The sequence below is a fragment of the Lagenorhynchus albirostris genome, chromosome 14 (assembly GCF_949774975.1).
Source record: "Lagenorhynchus albirostris chromosome 14, mLagAlb1.1, whole genome shotgun sequence".
Classification (NCBI taxonomy): Eukaryota; Metazoa; Chordata; class Mammalia; order Artiodactyla; family Delphinidae; genus Lagenorhynchus; species Lagenorhynchus albirostris.
In genome coordinates, this window is record NC_083108.1 from 65,730,881 (window position 1) to 65,752,670 (window position 21,790).

Sequence of the window (21,790 nt, forward strand, 5' to 3'; positions counted from 1 at the left end):
GTGTTTTGCACCATGACAATGCAGACACATGGACAGGACCAGCTGAAGAATTTGCAAGGCCCAGTCCAAAATGAATATGAGGCCTCTTGTTAAATATAGTAGGAATTTCAAAACTGCAATAGAAGTGCATTAAACCGAGGGCAAGGTCCTTCTGAGTACGGGGCCCTGTGTGACTGCAGAGGCTGTGCACACACCAAATTTCTAGGTACTAGGAGGATGCGGGGGTCGGGCGGGTGGGGGAAACTCTACCCCGAGAAGCTCAAGCATAGGAGCAGCTCCTCCCCTGGCAGAGAGCCTCTGCAGAGGAGGGAGTGTCAGGAGACCTGGACAAAGCATGGGGTGGCCAGAGGGCCACTGCTGAGGGAGCAGATGGTGTGGCCAAGGACAGCGTTCTCTTGGTGGTCCTCCCAGTTCTGATCTGCTTGGGGTTTGGTTATTAGAGTGCCCACGGATCAGAAAGGAATTGGGGTGCTTTAGAAAACTAGAAGGAAGGGGCAACAAGTGAGTGTAGAAAACACTGAGATTGAGGAGGCATGAAGAAAGGGAGTTTCTAGAATGGAATTATCCCTGTTTTATTTTCATTTAATCAACCAATCTTTTTTTTTTTTTAACTGAAGTAGAATATCAAATTTAGATGATTTTTCCCCCTAAACCTACTCCTCCCCATTCTCCATTTTAGTAAATGATCCAACTGGATGGATCATTGTCCATCCAGGTGATCCAGGCAGAAACCTGGAGTCTGGTTCCTCCTCCTCCTTTGCCTCAACAGTGCTCACTGAATCCTGTTAGTTTTCTCTTCAGGGTCCTTCTTGGGCCTGCACATCTACCTCTGTATCCAATGATGCCACCACCACTTCTTGCCATGACTGACAGCAGCCTCCTCACTGCCTGGCTTTTGAATCATGCAGACTAGAGTTCAAGTCCTCATTCTGCCACATGTTAGCTGAGTGACCTTGGATAGGGCTCTTCACCTTTCTGAGCCTCAGTTTATTCATCTGTAAAATGGGAATAATAATACAAAGGGTTGTTGTCTGGACTAAATGAAATGACGAAAGTGTCTTAGCACACAGTACATGCTCAATGAATTAGCTTCTTGTCTCTTTCCCTCTTCATTCCTCAGGCCTTAGTTTATACATTACTTCCCTAGGAACCCCTCTGCCGACTTGCTGCAAGTTCCCACAGATCCCCAGACTGCTCTGCAGCGTTCATCACACTTACCTGTCTTTTGTCCACAGTCTTCTCCATGAGCACAGGATTCTGGCTTTCTCTGCCTACTGAGGTGCCTGACATGAAGTAGGAATTCATATTTTGTTATTTGACTGGTATCCCTGTATATAATCAAAGGTTCCCAGCCATGGGGGTCTCTGTAATGTCCCCCCACCAACTCTAGGTAAGTGGGCAGATGACCATAAACAAACGATGGAAACCAAGAGCATCCTACCCAATATAAGTTAAACCTAGGGCACTGGGGCAACTCGTCATAGCAGATCCCGTTCATGAGAAGCAGACCTTGGTCAGGTAAGGCCCATTCAAGGCCAGCCGACCAAGCCAGGAAGCCAGTGCTCCAGATCAACACAAACTTCCCTGGGAAGGCAGTGAGGCTGGGCTAAGGAAGGGACAGCACTACGGGCAGGACCACCCGCCCTGGAGAAGGAATGAAGGTGGCCCCCATTCATTGACCCAGGGCCACCTGAGTAGTTGGGCCAACCCTCCTCCTCAGGCCTTGACAGCTCCCCACTAGATATCCCCCACTGAGGCCAGTCAATTGCATGAGAGGTATGCACACCAAGGGGCTGACGCCCTGAGAAGCCCAAGGTGGAGGGGCTGGGTTTTTTGTTTTCAGAACTTTGAAATAACATATACGTAGAAAAGTACATTAAAAATCTGTAGTTTATACTCCAATAAAGATGTTAAAAAATTTTTTTAAAAATCTGTAGAGGCTGATGAGTTTTCAGATGAGCATTCATGAAACCCACTACTCTGATCAGTACCTAAAGCATCTCCAGCACTCTGGAAGCCCACTTACCCTCCCCAACCTGCTCGCTCCAACCCCTAGAGATGACCAAGGCCCTGGCTTTCGTAGTTACCATACCTTGGCATCTGAAATAATACTTTTGCCTGGTTTTGAACTTTTAAAGAATAGAATCATACAGCACATAATATTGTTCTTTTTTCTGTTCAGTATTATGTGAGATTCATCTGTGTGTTTGTATGTGTAACTAGTTTATTCATTCATTGCTGTGTTAGATCTTGTAGATGAATGTTTCACAAACTGTTTATCCCTTGCTCTGTTGATGGACATTTGTACTGTTTCTGGCTTGTGTATTTTATTGCCTTAGTGTGAGGCTGTCCTGGATGACTTGAAGAGGCAAGGGGAGTTTCGAGCAGAAGGGAAAGGGGGGGGAGAGGCAGGAGGAGCTCTGGGCATGGGGGCAGGGCAGGTGAGAGGGACTCTCAGGTCAGATAGGGCTGTGGAAGTACAGAGTGGGGCTGACGGCACCGTGGAGGAAAGGGTGCCAGAGGGCTCCTTTGAAAGTTTGCTCCTACTCAGAGACTAGAGGAGTGCAGTTCCCCTCTGAGGGCAAGTGTTCTGCGTGCTGAAGGCCATGGTCATGTGGTTTAGCAGGCAGGAGTTCAACTCCTCCACCTTCTGGACCTGCTGCCTGAACCCACTTCTCTGCTCCCCATGGGGTGCAGGGCCGGCTCTGCATGCCTAGAGAGAAAGCCAGGCAGGGCAGCTGATAGCAAAATATTGCCCTAGGGGGACAGAGGCAACACCACAAACTGGCCAGGGAGTCACCTCTGGTGCCTCTTTCTCAGGATGGGCAGACATCAAGAGATTTGTGTTTGGGAAGTTCAGGGATCACCACTGCCCATCCAGACACTGACCAGAATGGAGGTAAGGCGGCAGAGCCCCGAAAGGAAGGGGCCAGCACGGCTGACTGCTTGCCCAGCCCTCACCTGCCCTGGAAGCAACGCCACCCTGTGGAGCCCACCTCTCGGAGACTCCCAGCTGCCCCGGGCAGAGCTCCCACCCCAGCAAGAGAACCTGTCCCTGGTAACACTCCACCCACTTAAGTGGCTGGATCTTAAGTATTTCACCTTGGGGACCATCTTGGCTGGAGATGGCCGGGAGTCCCTATCACCCCTGAAAGACCTGACATGTTTCCCTCCTCCCTCCAGCTGAGCAGGTACAGGTAAGAAGAGAAGTTCTCTTGCCTTGGAGCAGTACAGCTGCCTGGGAAACAAGAAGGGTTCCTGCTGCTTCCAGCTCTGGACGACGTGTGAAAGCAGGTAAGGTGGGGGGCCTCAGGCAGAGCAGAAGTTCAAGTGTGGGCTTTGCAGGATGCTACCCATGCTGCAGGGCAACTAGACTTTGTAAAACATGATCTATTTCCTCATTGGATCCTCAACAGCTTTGTGGGTTGACTGGACAAACTTCCCCATAGAGGAGAAATTAAAGCAGAGTAGAGTGGTCAAGGCTACACCCTAAATCATCAATGAAGGGGCTAGAACACAGGTCCCACAATCTCCGGGTCAGGGCAGCACAGAGCTACGCACACACAGGCATGTGCCTAGACAGACACCCAGCTCTGGCTTCTTGGGCTAAGAGTTGCCTTGACCCCTGACACCTGCCTTGGGGAGGAATTCAACTCTTCCTAGCGGGGCTTGGGAGAGAGGATGGCAAAGTGACATCAGTGTTCACACCTGCTCCAAGCTGACTGGGAAGGAAATGCTGACATCCTAGCACTTTAGATCCTGCACACAGAAGACAAAAGGCAAGGCCCGTGCTGCAGGCCTTTTGGTTCAGCCATCCTTTCAACTGACAAGACTGGGCAAGCAGTCCTCAGGCCCATGAGAACCAGTCCCCAAGTTAATGCCTCAGAGCTGCACAGGGTAGATGTAAGGGTATGTATGTGAGGTGGCCTTGCACACTGGCTCAGGTGGGCATACCTGATGCCTTAGTAGTTCCTCCAAGCCCCTGGGGAAGGATGACTTCGCTGCATTTCTGGCAGAGACTCGGAACTGTTGTTAATAAAGTGTCTCCATTTTAAGTACCCTGATTTATAAATTTCCAGGGAAGCAGGTGTGGAAGGAGGGCAGAGACTGAACCTCAGGAACACCAATACCAACACAGGCACAGGGAAAGGATGGTCTGGCGCAGCTTCTAAGGCCAGCTGCAGAGGCAGAAGAGCCAGCAGGTATGGATAGTCCTTGGGGACACCCAAGAACGTGCTGGGGGGCAGAAGTCTGAGGCAGCAGTTGGCTGGTGTATCAACTCAAGTGAAAGAATAGAAAGAATTATGCTACCCAGGTCAGGTCCCAAGGGCTGACAGGGACTTCAAAATTGGGAGCCTCCCCAGGATAGAGTATGTGCCAGTGAGCACCAGAATCTTCTGGGTGACTTGAAAGAACCTCTAGTTCTAGGGACTGATTTTCCAATGGGCAAAAATACAGTAGGGGAACCATTTATAATTAACTCACATCTGTTTTAATTTGGATGACGAAGGCTTAAATATGTTCAGCCACCATGGGCTCCTTTGGCATTGGAGATGAAAGGAGGACGAGCTGAAGGCAAGGTCTTCACTCCTTTTCCAACCTTGGGCTCGCTTGCCAGGTAGTGAACACAATCTGGTCCAGGCCTTAGACATCCATGCTGGGCAGAGGTAAGGCCCACCTCGCTCTACCTCCCCTGCCTCCTCAGCCTGGAGAGCTGGCTCGTCTGCATATCTTAGGGCTTGGTCAGTCTTCAGTCAGGAACCTAAAACTCATCACCTGTTCAGCAAAGTGAGGCCACATCAGTCTCCACAGGACTCAGAGTTCTTAGATGCCACCCCAACTCCAACAAGCGATTTCTTTCTCTTGGCCCCCTTTCCCATTGCTTTTATAGGACTTTAAAGCAGCAGTGCACCTGCAGACTTGCATCCATTAAAAAAATATATTTTAAGTTCATATATGAACTTTAAAGTCTCTGAGTAGTAATTTATTTTAACTCAGATCAGAATGTTACCTCTGTAAGGTGGAAGACCCAGGGCAGGGCCAGTCATCTTCTAGTTTTTAATACATGGTGGGACAGAAGCTCTGTCTGGCTCTGACCATTCAGAATGTCCACCAGCAGCCAGAGACAGAAATGTCACCTCATTAATGGATGGTGGAAAGGGGAGCACTTTCTAGGCACTCACTGTCAACCCCCTCTTTGTGGCCAGTGCTCTGCTCTAGATAAGGAAATGCTCAGTTTCTCACCACCCATGGGCAACTCAGCTGGCGCTGCGGGGCTGGATTCCAGCCCAAGTTTGTGGGCTCAGAAACCCCAGGTTCTTTCCACCAAACGAGTGGGTTTGAAACTGGCTCTTGTGGCAGTGCTTCAGAGGTTCCCTGCAAAGTGTCATCTTAAATTTTAAAAGTCGTCTGTAACACGTACACTCAGATGTAAAACATGCATTGCTTAGGCTGCCTGAGACCTCAGGTAAGGCCTCCATTATTGTGCTTGTGTGGGCTTCTCAGGTTGCTGATGCAGAAGGTGCAAGCCTTGTGCTGGGATCGCCACACCCAGCTGCAACTCAGTGCTATGGCTCTCACCATAGTACAGTTTTCGTGATTATAACCTTCGTGTGTTTCTTACCTGATGTATGGAGGATAAGGGCTGAAAGCAGGTATTGGATATTCCTCTTGATCTTTTTTCAAGTATCTACTGCAGACAACCTATGACTATTTCCACTTACACAGATAAAAATCAGGATTTTTTCCTCTATACTATACCAAACAAAATCAGATATAAATTGGACACTGAGATAGCTCACAACTAACCCATTTGCACTAGTCAAAAATGCTCCCCCCACCACCCTTGCCACCCCACTAGTTTAAGACATGACTTGAACTTAGTTCATGCTATTAACACTTTTTATGTACATGAAAGGTTTAAAAGAAAAACAAAAATACTGCATTACAATATCAAAGCCTTTTGATTTGGGTTACCAGGGAGAGGAGGGCTCACAGTTTAAGCCTTCTGGTAGTGACTACTAAGCTCTTTTCCAAGATTTCTGGTTTGGCTAACTCAGAGAACCAGGTTAGAGTAACTATTTATCTAAGGCTGCTTTCTGGAAACCCAAGAGCACTGAGGGGAAGGGGGCAGGAGAGAATGTTTCTTATTCAAATTCTTCTGTTTATTCACTGGTAACCGTGGATGAATCTTTGCTGCTCCCTGAAACTTGGTTTTCTCAACAAAGTATCACAAACACAAAATGGATTAAAGACCTAAATGTAAGACCGGATACTATAGAGGAAAACATAGGTAGAATACACTGACATAAATTGCATCAATATCTTTTTCAATCCATCTCCCAGAGTAATGGAAATAAAAACAAAAATAAACAAACGGGACCTAATTAAACTCAAAAGCTTTTACACAACAAAGGAAACCACAAACAAAACAAACAAAAAGATAACCCAAAGAATGGGAGAAAATATTTGCGACTGACAAGGAATTAGTCTCCAAAATATACAAACAGCTCATGCAGCTCAATGTCAAAAAAAAAAAAAAGCAAACAACCCAATCAAAAAATAGGCAGAAGACCTAAACAGACATGTCTCCAAGAAGACATACAGATGGCCAAACGGCACATGGATAGATGCGCAACACTGCTAATTATTAGAGAAATGCAAATCAAAACTACAATGAGATATCACCTCACACTGGACAGAATGGCCATCATCAAAAAATCTACAAACAATAAATGATGGAGAGGGTGTTGGTGGGAATATACATTGGTACAGCCACTATGGAGAACAGTATGGAGGTTCCTTAAACTAATGACAGCTACCACATGATCTAGCAGTCCCACTCCTGGGCTTATATCCAGAGAAAAACATGGTTTGAAAGGATACAGGCACCCCAGTGTTCGTTGCAGCACTGTTTACAATAGCCAAGACATGGAAGCAACCTTAATGTCCATCGACTGATGAGTGGATAAAGAAGATGTGGTACAACAGAATGTTAGTCAATTAAAAAGAATGAAATGATGCCATTTGCAGCAACATAGATGATGGGCCTGGAGATTATCATACTAGGTGAAGTAAGTCAGAGAAAGACAAATATATTATGTGGAATCTAAAAAAAAGATACAAATGAACTTATTTACAAAACAGTTTCACAGACTTAGAGAATGAACTTGGGGGAAGGGTGGCGGGGGAGGATAGCTTGGGAGTTTGGGATTCAGATGTACACACCGCTATATTTAAAACAGATAACCAACAAGGGCCTACTGTAAAAAATAAAAAATTAAATTTAAAAAAATCAGGAGGTTGGATTAAATCAATGATTTCAGACTTTCATTTTAATCATCGGAGCCTTTCTTCAAATCACATCACATCTTACTTGGAAGCCTAATACTGAATGGGACAGAAGGCTCGCTCCCCACAGAACAGCATGAAAACCACAAAACTACACTATCTAAGGTCCCTCCCCACTACCTCTAATACCAGGATTTCAAGTCCCAGGCCTCTGAAACACAGATGCTGACTCCTGCTGCCCCCTCCTGGCCAGGCCTCTCCCTGTCTCTTGAACAGACTAAGGAGTGGAGCTGTTTTATCCCAGGCACCTAAAACACTGGTCACAAGACTCACTAGAGAACCACAGTGGCAAGGGGCTGAACAACTGTTTGTGGGTGAAAACGACATTTACTTAGTTTACATGGTCACAGAGGCTATAGCAGAATCGATGCTGTTACAATAGTGGGCACTACTGTCAGCAGCAACACGACGTTTTTAACCAGAATCCGAGCCTCATGGGTTCAGTTTGCATTTAAAAAAAAAAAAAAACCAGTCAGGAAGAGTGAAAGGTCAATTTTGAATGCTAGTGTAAAACAAATTTCACTGAAAATACAACTGAAATGCAACTGCTATGAGCACTATAAGAGAAGCTAAGAACTTCGATATGATAAAAAAGTGGTAAATAAAATACAACAGCAGCATTAAAAAACTTTGTCATTCCTACTTCAGAGGGTACCCCTTCCCTTTTCTCCTCATGCCTCCAACAACTGCCTAGTCTGGAAGAGCCCTGTTCAACCAGGGAGGGAGCTGGTATCTGCACAAATGTGCAGCAGATGAACTCCACATAAGGGAGAGGACCAAGGTGTAAGTGTGGTTGTTGTACCGGGGGCAGGGAGACTCCTGTTTAAGAGTCAGAGGCTTAGGAGCGTAGCCACCTACTCCTGCTAGACGCCTCTCACACATTCTGGTCCTGCCCTCCAGACATCTCATCAGTAACCTCGACTTTGAACAAATGTTCTTAGAAAATGTGACTAGAAATTAAACAGCTGGGACTCCTGCCATATTTTCCAAACTCCAAATGGAGACTCAAGTCATTTTGCTCCACAGTCCAGGTCCATTTTCACTCATTGTTAGCACTACCCTCAGCTAATGCAGTCGGGTGGGTACAGCTGCAGCCCTGGAGACAGATCACTTGAACAGGTACCAGCAAAATGAAAAGTCCTGCAATAGCACCTTCAAAGCAGCCCTTGTTCTTAAGACATCAGCAGAGGTCATGGCTACAGTTAACGATCTCCCAGCCTCATGTGCAGTGGCCAAGTATATCAGCTGTCTCAAGGACAGTGGCCTGAAACCATATTCTAGGGTTTATCCTCAATTCCCATTTTGATATTTTTTAATAGCTGGAAATTAACAAATGCTCTGTGGCAGCATTTTGTTCATTCCCCTTTAAATCCGCCACAGTACCTTTTTAATTCTTAGAATATTATTCTCTGCTAACATAGAAATGAACAATGAGCATATTAGCAAAATAAAGAAAAATTTTCTGTACACCTTTACTAGGAAGTCTCAGTGGATTAAGGCAGTCCTATCATTTTTTGGACTGGGATTAAGGACACCGAAGTACAGAAAGAGGGGAAAAATTCAGAGATGAAGAGGACATCCTGGCATCTCAAGGTCACCGTTAGTACTCCACTGCTTAGACCAAATACCTCCATGTGACAGCCCGAAGAAATCTGACTGTGTCCTCGGATAACAGCTTTTCTTCACATATTGCCCTCTTCCACAGGGCAGTTCCTTGCCTTGACTCGCACTGTGCAGGTCTCACCAGCACCGGGCTCTTCATCTTCCGCAACGCCAGTAACTCCCCCTCTATGGACCGAACAGCGTTGCTAGATCCTACAAGTGTTTTTAACTTGCCGAGGGCTAAGCATTAGCCCCCACGCACAACAGGAGCTCTGTGCAGACACACATTGGCTGACACAACTCAGGTTTTTACAAATTGGTCTGAGCACAGACTTGGCTCCCAGATGGACTGAAGGGAGCTGAAGTGGCACCTTCTCCTCCCAGAGGACAAGTTAGTTCTCAAACACCTGCCAGATGGCACACACAGCTCTCAGACTGGAACCAACTAAGCTGTTTTTAAGTGCGTGTGTACTTTAGGAAGTGAGTACATCCGGAAAGTGACCTTGGAAGGCTCTCCGGTAGCTCAGAGCAGGTCACTCATCAGAGCCCCCAACTCACCACAGATGTGAGGCTGGCAACCCCAGAGCTGGACGTTACTCAGTACCTACCTTCCCTCACGAAGAACTGCATAACGTTACGTCCCCCACAGGCCCACGGGATGGGAAGCGTGCCCAAGAGTGACACAGGAAAGAAAATCCACCTCCGCGAAGAACAAGAACTAGTCCGGAAGTGACTAGAAACTACGGCCTCCTCGGCTGGTTGCAGATCTAAGGAGCAGAGGTTCCTCCCTCTGTGTGGGAGGAGGAAGGAGACCTCTAGTTAGGCACACAATCCACTCATCCAATTCAGTTTCTGCCCAAGGTCTCTCTGCCCACCCGTAATTCTCTCATACAAGACAGGCAGAGCAGAAGGACTTTCTAGCCACCCTCCCCGCAAAACCTCCTTTCAGTCTCCACTGCACGCATGCCTCAGTTCTTACCTGCTGCTACATGTGCAGCTGTTGCTCCTTGCATGGGGTTAAGGGGCCAGAGCACTGGCTAAAGTCAAAGCAACAGCAAAAAAAAAAAAAAAAAAAAAAAAAAAAAAAAAAAACGAGCCTGGAGGACAGAGGTAGTTTTAATTACTGTTGACACTCAGTTCTTCAGATAAGGAAGAACAGCTGATTGTTAATGTTAAGATGTCAGACTGCTTTGCCTTTTTAGCTTTGGAGATGTTAGTGGCAAAAACCATCGAGGAAATGTGTTGCAGTGTGTGGGTATTGTGGTGCGGCTCCTTGCCAAGGTCCAGAGTTTAAAAGAAATCAGTAGTTTTCCTTTGCCAAAGTCAACTTTCTCAGCAGCACCTCAAATTGCTTCTGTGTAAGAGGGAAATGGGGTGAAGGGGAATAAACCACAGGGAAAAAGAATTAGAACGTGTTAGCAAATGCTACCATGCGGAACACTAAACTTTATTCACTTTATTTATATATTTAACAGTTCTAAAGTATTTACTTCTTGCTTTGACAAAAAATGAAAAATATAGGAGCACTGACCAACTCCTCTTTAGGAGAAAAGGGTTATATATACAGCTACGGAGAGTTATGGTTCCTCCTTTACATACAAAGAAAAATATTAATAAAAAAGTGCTTCATTGATCAAAAAAGGGCTAAGAGCTGCAAGCATTTATTCACACTGTACATCAGACCCAAGAAACCCGTATCGTAACCTCTTGGCACCTGTCACTAGGACCTGCACAATCTTCAGTTAGACTGACTTCTCCCTACCTGCAAGGCCAGACCACACAGAGTGCGAAGAACTTACACCCTGTTTCACTAAATTCAGATTCTGAGCAACCTCCTGCCACTGGGAAGTCAGACGCACTCAGACGCTCTTGGCTTTGCCTGGACTGACAGCTCCAGGGAAGGCTTCTGGGCCACGTCTTATCTACACCCAGGCACACACAGGAGCCACCTTCCTGAGAGACAACTTGCCTTTAGCCAGGGAATTGCTTCCAAAGGGTAAGGAAAGTTCCCAGGCCTCACCCCCACTGCCCACCACAATCCGCCCTGTTACCAGTTAGCAGCTTTTAGCAGAGCCAAGCATGGCCCTTCCCCCGAGAGGGAGGGCAGGCACAAAACATGGATGCCAAGATCACAAAGCACAAACCTAAACTCCTCTCCACTCTTCTCCATACCCACCTCCACCACAAATATTCTTGATTTAAGGCTCTTTTTGGACCCCATCGAAGCTTACTAAGGAAAGGTGCCTTGCATCTCCTACGGGCTTTGTCACTTCTCTAAGGAGCCCTGCAGAGTTACCAAGTGGCCCCTCACTGCTGACCAGCAGCACAGAAGCAGGGCAGTGGGACCGCTGGGCCCTTCCCACTGCTCCAAGAAGGGGAGGCGGAGGAAGGCTGAGTCTATGGGACATGCTCCCTTCTCCAGACACTGCACTCTGAAAGGCTGATTCTACCCCTAAAGGGGGAGATCCATGATTGGTTTGGGAGTGGGGAATTTTTGGAACCCTGAGTCTGGATTTCCGTGTGCTAGACGAGGAAGAGAGATTGTCTGGGGGACCAGGCCCCAGAAGGGGCTTCCAGGCTCAGGGCATACTTTGGCCTTGACCATGGCAGCAGGATACTGCACTCTGGCCAGTCTGCACCCTATGCCTGAGGGTGGGAAGCGCCACACAGCCTGGCTGAGGGGGGCAGACTGTTGACAGTGAGGGGAGCCCTAGACAATCTGGGTCAAGTTAAAAAGAGAATCCCATGGGGGAGAATAGCCAGCCACCCATTCCCAGCCCTCTCCCTGCTTCACGAGTGTACCCCTTCTTTACCTAAACGGGGTGGGAGCGCCTAAGGGGTCCCACTTACTATGTGCCTGTGCCCCTCTCTCCAAACCCCAATCCCATTTATCTGCCTGTGGGATGGGACTAGCCCAGTCCCTCTCGGAAGGGAGAGGGCACCTGGGGCACTGCTCTTAGAGCAGATGCTTTCGGCGTCCTCAGCAGCAAAGGTTTTTCCAATCCAATCAGCTCTGATGTGGCAGTGATACGAGGAATGGTCACAAACGTCAGCATTGGCTTTATTCGCTGCTCTCTATCTCAGGCCTCCACTCCTGACTCAACCAGCCTCCTCCCATCCTGAGGAACTAAGCCACCCCTCAGCATTGCCTGACAGCAGGCAGCTCAACAGTTACAGGGGGCCTGGCAACCTCTGGTCTTCCATCCAAAAAAAAAAAGACAAATAGGGTACTTGTCTCATTTTTGGAGGCAGAGGGAGGATAGAAAATGGAGAGGAAAACAAATGCGGGGGTGGGTTGGGGAGGGAGAGATCAATCTACAATCCAGTGGTACATCCCAAATTTCCATCACTCTGCACAGTTGGTTCCATGTCCCCATTCCAAAGGGCCTCTCAGTCTGCCCAGGCTGTTGTGGGCCTGTCAGAGGAACAGCAGCTTGGCCTCTGCCCGCCCCAGGTCACTGAGCTTCAGTTTGAAGTGGCTGCAATGGGCTTATCCAGTTCAAGGTCAATGCTGGAGCTTGTGGGATGCAGGCTGCTATAACAAGACTTGCACACTCGACTAGGTTCAAAGAGCTGTTGGCTGGGAACTGGAACCTTCTGGTTACAACAACTGGAGCAGAATACGTTCCCACAATTCCTTGAGATGAGCAGAAACAAAAACAGCATTAGTGTCAGCAGACACAGGGTGGAGAAACCAACTTCAGAAGACAGCGCTTCTCTGTACACGATTCAGATATGCCGGAGACTCCTCTAATATCAAACACTCTCATTTGTCTAAACCCACAAAGAAGCCAGGGAGGGAGGGGACCGCTCCCTAGCACAATCGCACACCACTTTCACTTTAGGGCCAAGGACCCTGGCTGCCTCACCACTATGGCTCAAGGTTACAAGGTGTCAGGTAGATGCTGCTCAAAAGAGATCCATGAAAACAAATGAGCCCAGGGCAGAAGGCAGCTGCTAGCTCAATGGCCAAGTCTTGGCCCAGGAAAACCCCGTGGCCACACCCACCTGGGCAATGGCCTCTGTGTAGCTTATGATCACAGAGAGGCCAGAGTCCAATGGAACTGCCTCTGAGCTAATCAGATGACAGAAACTCCCAGCCCAGCTGGGGAGTGAGGAGCCTTGCCCAAAGGCTCAGAGGCAACAACAGGAAGAATTGACTGCTGCCATATAGGACTGCTTTTGCTGCCAGCATGCGAAGCCAGGAGACAAGCAACCAGTGACACATGCTCAGGGTGAAAAGACAAGAGCACAGGTGAACACAGGTGCACACACACACCCTATTAGACAACGATGAGTTGACACTGGGTCACTCCCCTGCCCCCATGCATCTCCAGGAAATATCAGCTCTACCTGAAGGCCTGACTGCACCCAGGTCCCTAGCCTCTCTCCACTCCTCCACTTGAAAGCCCAGCTCTGATGCGCCTGTGCAGCAAAGGTCTGCGCACCCAAACTGATGCCCTTCACAACTACCAGGAAAGGGAACTGGCAGAGGATGAGTTTCTGCTCACCTTACAACCCCACCCCACTCTGGGGAGGCCCTAGAATAGGAGACTCCGAAGAGTCTAATGCAGCCTGCCAAAGACTTGGGGCAAGCATCTAAAAGGAAATCCTCCTCCTTAGCCAGTATCACTCACTACCTTTTCATTTATGCTCCTCAGAAAGGAAACCCACTGCTGGATTAAGGATCACTTAAGCACAGAAGACAGAATACTGAATACCCTTTGGCAACAAAATACCACCGCAAAAGGAAAAGGCTAGACAAGGAGCAATGGAAAGACAGAACTAAAACAAACAAAAGACTTCATCTTCTGGAATGCAGTGAGTACTTCTCAACTCTGTTTCTGAAAAGCATGAGTCAGCAACAACTGTGGTTACAGAGAAACATTACCTAAATCTACTTCTGGATGTGTACATTTATTTAACATACCTTCTGGAATTCAGCTTAAAGGCCTGACATGTATTTGATGAGTTAAGCTTTTCTATCTGACTTCTTTCAGGGGATCCTGATAGACCCTAAGTGGAGTTTTCCCTTAAGTCTTCAATGCTAACAGTTCTCCGGAAAGACCACCTCTGTTCAGTCCTGGGCTCTTTTTTTTTTTCCTTAAAAAAAAAAGTCATGCTGTTTGACTTGAAAGTCACCGGCATCATTCTGGCATCTAAGTGAATGACTGACCCAAAAGAAATAGCTCTAAAACCCCTCAACTGGCTATTCCACAAGACCAGCGCCTGCTGAAGCACCGCTTCTTGCCATAAGCAAGATGGCTCGGCTGACCTATGCAGTCAGCAGGGGCAACCACGGCTGCAACCTGCAGCCAGCTGCTGTGGTCCCCCCACCCCACCCAAGCCCACCTGCTTGCCTGCCTGCACTCCTGCCCCAAAGCTTCATCCCAATGAGTGCAGAGAGGGGGAAATGGTAGCGTTAGTGTGGAGAAGTTACTGTAGGTGTGCAGAAATCACAGACAGATTGTTGCAAATGCTCACCACGTTTGATCAACACAGTCAATGTCCCTGCAAGGAGGGGAGAAAGAACTCAGAGAAGAAGCCAACTAAAGACATTTGGGCTTGGGGTGAGCATGGGGAGAGATACAGTCCTAGAAGCATCATCACCAGACAAAGGTGGTTCCATTTTCAATCTAGGTCCATTCATGTGGGTGGGCTATGTCACAGTTCAGATAAAATTCCTACCCCAAGTAACACTGAATATCCTCCAGTCACCACCCCAGCTGGGGCAAAGCATCCCTAACCACTCACTACCCCAACCCAGAAGGAAGAAAGAAGTCAGGAGCCTTATGGATTGAAGACTATACCCTAAGCTATTCCCACTAGTCCTCCAACCAATAAGTATGCGGTCAGGGAGAGAGGGTAAGGAGTAGGAAAACGAAGTTCTCTGCCCACAGCAGGAAAACTGTCTTTGCTCACAGCAGCCGTGCTGAATGGGAAGAAATTGTATTCTAGGAATAAGAAATGGCGGTGTGGGTGGTGGTAGCAGTTGCTTCATCAATCCAGGAAGCAAAATAAAAAAGGGACATCATTTTCAAAACTTACTCACGATCACTCTAAAATGGAAGAAAGACACCCAGTGCAGTTCTGCAAACACCAATTTCAGAGGCACAAAAGGTGAGTCAGGGTCCTGAAGACCCTGGGGTCTGCCTCAGAACACTGCCAGCCAGCTGCCTGCATCTTTCAAATCTGCAGGCTCTGTGGACCAAACCTCAGCCTCTACACCCCCAACCGCCCCACCACACCCTCCCAGTGGCACCTGCAGTGGTGCTTCCTGCTGGCAAGCCAGAAGGCGCTGTCGCATGCATAGCAGTGGGCGGCCAGGTGGTCAGGGAGCCAACGGGTCATCTGTAAAACGGATGAGGCCAGGTTAGTGACAGGAGATGGGCCATCCAGCCGGAGCCAACAGAGCCATGCTGGGGGCAGCAGGAGTCACAAGGACCACACTGGCTCCAGTGGCACCAGCCCATCAGGTCTGATGTCAGCAGTACAAGAAAGGCGTCCAAATCGTTTCCCTGGAGGGGACTCCAAACTCCCCTGAGATCAAGTGGCAGGCAATAGCACCCTGGGTCGCTATGAGAGCTGGCAAGGCTCCAGTTCATAGAGGCAATGAGGAGAGAGGGCTGGCCTGCTGCATCTCCCTTGCTGAGAAATTCTAGGCTTGATGGGAATTCATAGATGCTGAGATTCAGAGAGGCTCAAGGCTAAGTGTGCTGTGTGGTCATTCCTTAGCCAGGGGCAGGGGGAATGGATGATGGGGGTAGAGAAGAACTGCAGAACAGTTGCATGGGTGGCACTCAGAACAGGGGCTGAGCCTGTACCTCCGTGTCCTGTTTATCCACCTGCTCCCAGCTGGCTTCAGAGAAAATCTCTGTGCTGCAGCGAGACAAACAGTTCTGATCCAGAATGCTTTCCGAGTCAGGAATTGAAGTCTGTTGGCAAACAAACACAGCTGAACAGAATGAACCTGGTCTCCTCCCAGAAGAAGAAAGGGCTTGGCAAAGAACGGAGCACTGGGGACTTTGGGCGGGCCTGGGTGTTAGGGCTGCTGAATCTCTAGGTGCCTCAGCCATCAAGAATTGGGTTGAGCAGGTTCAGAGACAGGGCTGAGCTCAGCTAGAAGAGAGATACACACATCTAAGGTTATGTGCAGGGATTCTGGAGTGGAAAGACAGGCCTCGGGTTCCAGGAAGTGAGTAGGGCAGAAGTGACCAGGATGAAGTGGGAACTCAGTGTCAGCTGCTTCAGGGGGCCTGTCAGTCCAACCCTGCCACTTACATGTGTGTGTTGAAACTGAGTGCTTTGGGCATGTCCTTTCTCTGAAGGACTCTGGGAAAATGAGAAACCATCATTAATATAAAGGAAAAACCAAGTCAGTTTGAAGTGAAAGTCATTGGACGAGCCCGCCTTTAATGTACGCTGACTGCTTCAGAGCCAGACTCACACTTGTCCTTAATCACGTCGAGACTGCCTCCTTGAGAACCTCCCCTCAGGTACCACCACTCCGGTCACCAGGCTCCATCAGTGCTAACTCCCAACAGTGATACCTCTCCCCATTTCTACTGCCATCACCTGCCACAAGGTAGGTACAAATACCTGTTTAAAAAGAACTAAACCTTCACAGCTACAGCCCATGTTATGGTTGGGGGTGGGTGGGGTGCAGCAGCTAATTGTTCACTAGTTACTGGGGTAGGACAGGCACTATGATTTCACAGGAATATTTGACATTGCCCTACAAATATTATTCTGCCCAGGAGTTCACGCTTTTCTCAAGGCATGATCCTCTCTCCGAAGAGAACTGACCAACCACATAGTGAGTGCTCACTCTCTTCCTAATTCTGTCTAGACAGGATACCTGTGGAAAGTAAGCAAGACAGGAAAGAAAAAGAACACTGCCAATCACCTGGCTGAGGCTGATCTCCAGCCTCTCTCAATTCTGGAACTTTCCAGTTCTTTCAGAAATCTGTACAAAGGGCGCCCCGGCTCAGTGTGCCCTGTCTCCTTGTGCAGCTATGGAGGCACCATGGTGTACTTACCACTTCATCCCCAAAGTCCCCATTGAAGCGTAGGGAGCTGGTCAGGTACTGGCTCTCCAGGCGACTCCTCAGCTCCTGGACTTGTTTCTTCAAGGTCTCCACTTCCTGCTGGTGGCCCGACTCAATCTGACGCAGGCGCTGTTGGATAGTGTCCGTGTACAGAGGCATGCCGTCATCGTCCAGGTGGCTGCGGGAAGGCTGGTCAGGGCTGCCAGTTGCAGACGCCCTCCCCGAGTGGCTGTGCAGCCACTTGTGATGCAAGTTCCTCGAGTGTAAGTGGGCAGAGCTGCAGCTTGTGGCAGACAGCTGGCGGCTCAGTGAGTCCTTGCTCCTACCAGTCTCCCCATTGGCGCAGTGCCCATTGGGGGTAGGGTACTTCTGGAGGGTACTATGCCCTGGGAGCTGCTCTGAGGCCTTATTTTCAGTCTCTGGAGCACCATTGCACACAAGCCCCTCTTTACATTCAGCTAAAGGCAAGGCACAAGGAGAATGCGCTGGGCTCTGGGTGCTGCTGGGGGAAGTCCTATACACCAGAGATCCCACTTGGGGCCTCTCAGCCAGGCTCCTCTCTGAAGGCCTGGGCTCCATGGCTTGAGGAAGCTCCTCCTTGCCACTGAACCTGCCACTGCTTACCCTGGCAGGTAAGCAAGGTCTATCATGGCCTTGGGGACCACTTTCTGACTTCACTTTATCTTCCACTAACATGTCCATGGAACTATCCGCATTTGGTCCTCTGGTCTCAAATGAAACTTGGGAGGGCAGAGAACTTGACTGTGAGGTACCAAAGCCAACTTTCACATCTACTGAGATTGGAAGGACTGCCTCCTCCCTGTCCTGTGTGATAGCTCCTATTCGAGACTGTTCCACAGGGACCTCCTGGGCATCCTCTCCCGGGGGGGGCTCCTGGAGAGAACTGGGGAGAATACTGTGCCCACCCTGCTGCTCAAGAATACCCTGTGAGAGCACAAGAAGGCTGGTGCCTGGATGGTGGCTCCTTAGAGCAGCATCACCCAGTTCTGGCTCTTGATGAAGCACAATGGCTGGGCACTCAGGGGTCTTCCCCCTGCTCCCCTCTTCTAAAAGAGCCTCCTCTTTGACCTCCTGCATCTCCCTGTGGGCAGGCTCCTCTACCCCACTCTCCTCTTTGGTGGCCTCTTGCAGGATATTCTCCATCTGCCCCTCAGCTACTCCAGCTGCAACAGACAGCTCGGCGCCACCCAGCACTTTGGCTGGCTTCCCCAGGCTGTCAGGATCCAGAAGCTCCTCTCCAGGACCAGCCAGAGTGCTCAGTTCCAGCGAGCGACGGTGCTCCTGCCACTTCTCATTCAGGCTTGGGTCACTGCTGCGCCGGCTGGCTAGAGGCACTGTGTTCTCGCAGGCGGTGGTCAGATTGTCAAATGATCTAGTCTTTGGTAGCCTAAAGGAAGGAGTTTGGGGGAAATGAGAATATGAGGTTGTTCACAGGGAAGTAGGAGACAACAGGTTTTAACAGGCAGTCATTTCATAAATGGCTCCATTACGGCTACTCAAGGAGCCATGGCGCATCTGGACTAAGGCTCAGACTGCAGAAAGGCAGAGCTCCAGGATGAGTACTTCTATTCCTCTGGCACCATCCCTACCCCATGCCCAACACATACAAATAAGCTAATAGCAAACGCTATTTTAAAAAGATATTCTTCATGATACTGCTATGTTTCTCAATTAGTGGCAGAGGAAAGTAGCACTGCTGATCTTCTGATATTGCAATATTTTAAATTATTATTCATCAGTCTGAATTCAATAAAGCTAATTCATAGGTCTCAAAGCCAGACTGTCTATCATCTGATGGCATCTGCCTTTCAAGCCCAGGACAGCAAGTCACAGCAGGGAGGCAGGAGCACAGAGCAGTCAGCCAGAGGGTCACAAGGAACCCAGAGGATATGCTCCATCACTGAGAAACTGCTCCTCAGAGATCTAAGAAAGATGTGTGGAACCAAATAATGTCATGATCTCCAACCATCCCTGGATGCATCCCAACACAGGAGTACACCCACAAAGGACCTGCAGTCTTGGCATCAGCCCCAGGCTCACCGACTCAGAGGTGTATCATCAGGGCTGGTGCCAGGGGCTGGGTATGGTGCACAGCTGTCGTCCACAGGGGTGGACGGGGATGGGCAGGGCAGGTACACTGCACTCCACAGCATCAGGTTACGCACGTGGCACACAGGGTACAGCACCTGAAGAGAGAGCGGTAGACACAGGTTTAAACAACTTCCAACAAGTCTGTTAGAAATGTCTAGAAATGAGGGTGAAGAAGCAAGCACCAAGCAGGAACGCCCAGCAGTCCTGCACAATCTCCAAGGGGCATTAGCATGAGTGCATGCAGCTCTATCACAGGGGGTGGTGGGTAGACGGGACATTTTTCACCTGACAGCCTCTGTGGGAATGAAAATCTAAAAAAAATTCTTTAAATCCATTTCTCATTAGTTGTTTCTTAGGTCACCTTTATTGAATGACTGGCTTTTCTCAACCTAATTTGTTGCTTTTACCACACAAGAAAGTGAGTCATTCTGCTAGATGGTTGATAGTTCCCTAGTACAAAAGCTTGGCTTCAGAACACATTGTCAAACCTGTTTTATAGGATCATCTAAATTAATCAGGTGAAAAGGAGGGAATTTTCTTCTGTACTGTTACTTCCCCAGCAGGCACAGGAGAGAGAGAAGCAGCTAGCTTCAATCTTTCCTTGGACTACTTAACTGTAAGAAGAGGTTTATTAATTAATAGTCCAGCAAATCAGTATAACCTCTGATTAGCTTCCTTGTGACTTTAGAATTTAAGATGCATTCTGACAAAAGGAACATTACTGTGTACATTACTGTGTACCAATGCACAGATATAAGTGCCTCCTTTTCTCTGCTTAACAGAAAGTGTTCCTTTGAGGAACAAAGTCTTTTTTTTTGTTGTTTTTTGGCGGTACTCGGGCCTCTCACTGTTGCGGCCTCTCCGGCTGCGGAGCACAGGCTCCGGACGCGCAGGCTCAGCGGCCATGGCTCACGGGCCCAGCCGCTCCGCGGCATGTGGGATTTTCCCAGGCCGGGGCACGAACCCGTGTCCCCTGCATCGGCAGGCGGACTCTCAACCACTGCGCCACCAGGGAAGCCCCTTTGAGGAACAAAGTCTTAAAGGGCCTGCCAGTTCTCCATGTGAGCAGAGGATCACACAGACACACTGCTAGTGTCACAAACAGTTTTCTGCTGAGACAGATGCTATAATGGGGTATCATTTCCTGTTGACACTGGAAGGGTGCTAGGGGCCTGCAGCTCCTTCTGAGCTATCAGGGGCATCCAGGGAACAACTTAAGTGCCTCCTCCACCTGTTAGAACATGCTAGAAATAAGCTCTGGCGGAGGTGCCAGAAAAGATTCATGTCTAGAGTGGCAAAGTAGAGATGTTTGCTAAATCAAACCACCCTGAACAAAGAGCAGTCAGAAGCAGGGCAGAATAACCAGAAAACAGGCCTTTCTCAGGACAAAGTGGTTGGGAAAAAATGGAACTACTCCATCCAGAGACAACTGAGATGGCTTCGAGAAAACAGTCACTTCTCAAAAAAGATCCCATATGTCCCCATCCCCAAATTCATTCTGCTGATGAGGGAGAAAAGACTAAAGAATACATACGGCTTCTGACTGAGAGGAATACAGTAGGTTTTTGAAAGCCTTGTTGCCCGCCCGAAGCAGCGACCACACAGAACACGTCCGTTCCTGAGTATGTTTTTCCCCTCTCTCCTTGGCGTTGTTGCACAGGAATGTTCCAAACAGGCAGGAATAGGTATGCTGCACCAGTTTCACCTATGGGAGTCCAATATGAGGCAAAATCAAACAATGGGTATGCATTTTCTGGGGGAAGGTCAGCCCAGCTAAGCCACCTTCCCTGACACCCCTGATGTGCACTTCAGTTCACACTTGGTAAGGATGGGGGACCCAAGTAAGCCACCCAATCGCAGACTCCTCATAACCCCAGCCACCATCACTCCTGAGTCAAAACGGCAAAGACAGGGTGTTGGCACCCCCATCCTCTTGGCCTCCCTTGTAAACAGTCTCCAAGGTCCCAAGTTAACAGCTACCCGTATAAACTGGGCATAGGAGCAGGTCAGTGTGCAACCCAAGTCTGAACTTCTAAACAGCTTTTCATTCAGCAAGTTGCTATTGAGCATCTCACATACCCCAAATGTTCCTGTGGGTGCTGGACAGGCAACAGTGAGAAGACAGCTCTCCTGCCCTGGCAGAGCTCGCTCTGGCTGTGGGGGGAGGGGTGACCAGTGCTATGGACAACAATAAGGCAGGGTAAGAGGGCCAGAGCACATGCAGGGCAGTGTGAGAAGGCTCACTGGCCTCTAGAAACCTGATGGAAATGAGAGAGCAGATCATACCAGCCAGGGGTGGGAGAGGAGGCTGCTCCAGGCACAATGGCCTTGAGGTGAGCACAGGATTGCAACTTCTGAGGAACTGACAGACATTACATGAGGCAGAGGATGGGAGGAAATGAGCCTGGACAGGCTTGCAGGCCATTTTAAGGACTGTGGAGAGAGCCTTGGAGGCCTTGCAGGAGGGCCTCGCAGGCCATGTTAAGGACTGTGACTTTTATTCTGTGTCAAAAGCAGAGTCATTGGAGGTTTCTTGACAGAGGAATGATACGGTCTGTATCATGTTTTAGAAGGATTCCTCAGGCTGCTAGACTGACTCAGGAATTGGGGCAGGAGATGTGGTGGCTTAGACTAGTGTTGGGAACAGCACAGGTAGCAATAAGTTATCAGGTTTTAGA

At 48.8% G+C, this 21,790-nt stretch overlaps 1 protein-coding gene and 1 long non-coding RNA gene across 16 annotated transcripts in view; one reads left to right on the forward strand and one right to left on the reverse strand.

Annotated features, from left to right (window-relative positions):
- The window catches only part of LOC132504361 (uncharacterized), a 49,832-nt gene extending 33,149 nt beyond the window's left edge, over positions 1-16,683 (forward strand). Inside the window, exons 3-6 of one of the 3 annotated variants that reach the window (XR_009534862.1) lie at positions 3,184-3,294; positions 4,080-4,202; positions 13,614-13,773; positions 16,281-16,683. This is a non-coding gene — a long non-coding RNA (uncharacterized LOC132504361). Of the gene's footprint in view, positions 1-3,183; positions 3,295-4,079; positions 4,203-13,613; positions 13,904-16,280 lie in introns of those variants that run through there. The other 2 variants (XR_009534861.1, XR_009534863.1) reach the window with 2 other exon arrangements.
- Positions 10,379-21,790, reverse strand: part of MTMR3 (myotubularin related protein 3) — a 137,050-nt gene continuing 125,638 nt past the window's right edge. For 4 of the 13 annotated variants that reach the window (XM_060121712.1, XM_060121707.1, XM_060121709.1 and 1 more), the window contains 7 exons: positions 20,647-20,817; positions 19,062-19,207; positions 16,992-18,408; positions 15,777-15,887; positions 15,215-15,303; positions 14,437-14,463; positions 10,379-12,589 (listed from right to left, as the gene is read on the reverse strand). In XM_060121712.1, coding sequence (XP_059977695.1) covers positions 12,418-12,589; positions 14,437-14,463; positions 15,215-15,303; positions 15,777-15,887; positions 16,992-18,408; positions 19,062-19,207; positions 20,647-20,817 — 2,133 coding nt within the window. In that variant the 3' untranslated portion in view covers positions 10,379-12,417. The other 9 variants (XM_060121716.1, XM_060121714.1, XM_060121713.1 and 6 more) reach the window with 6 other exon arrangements.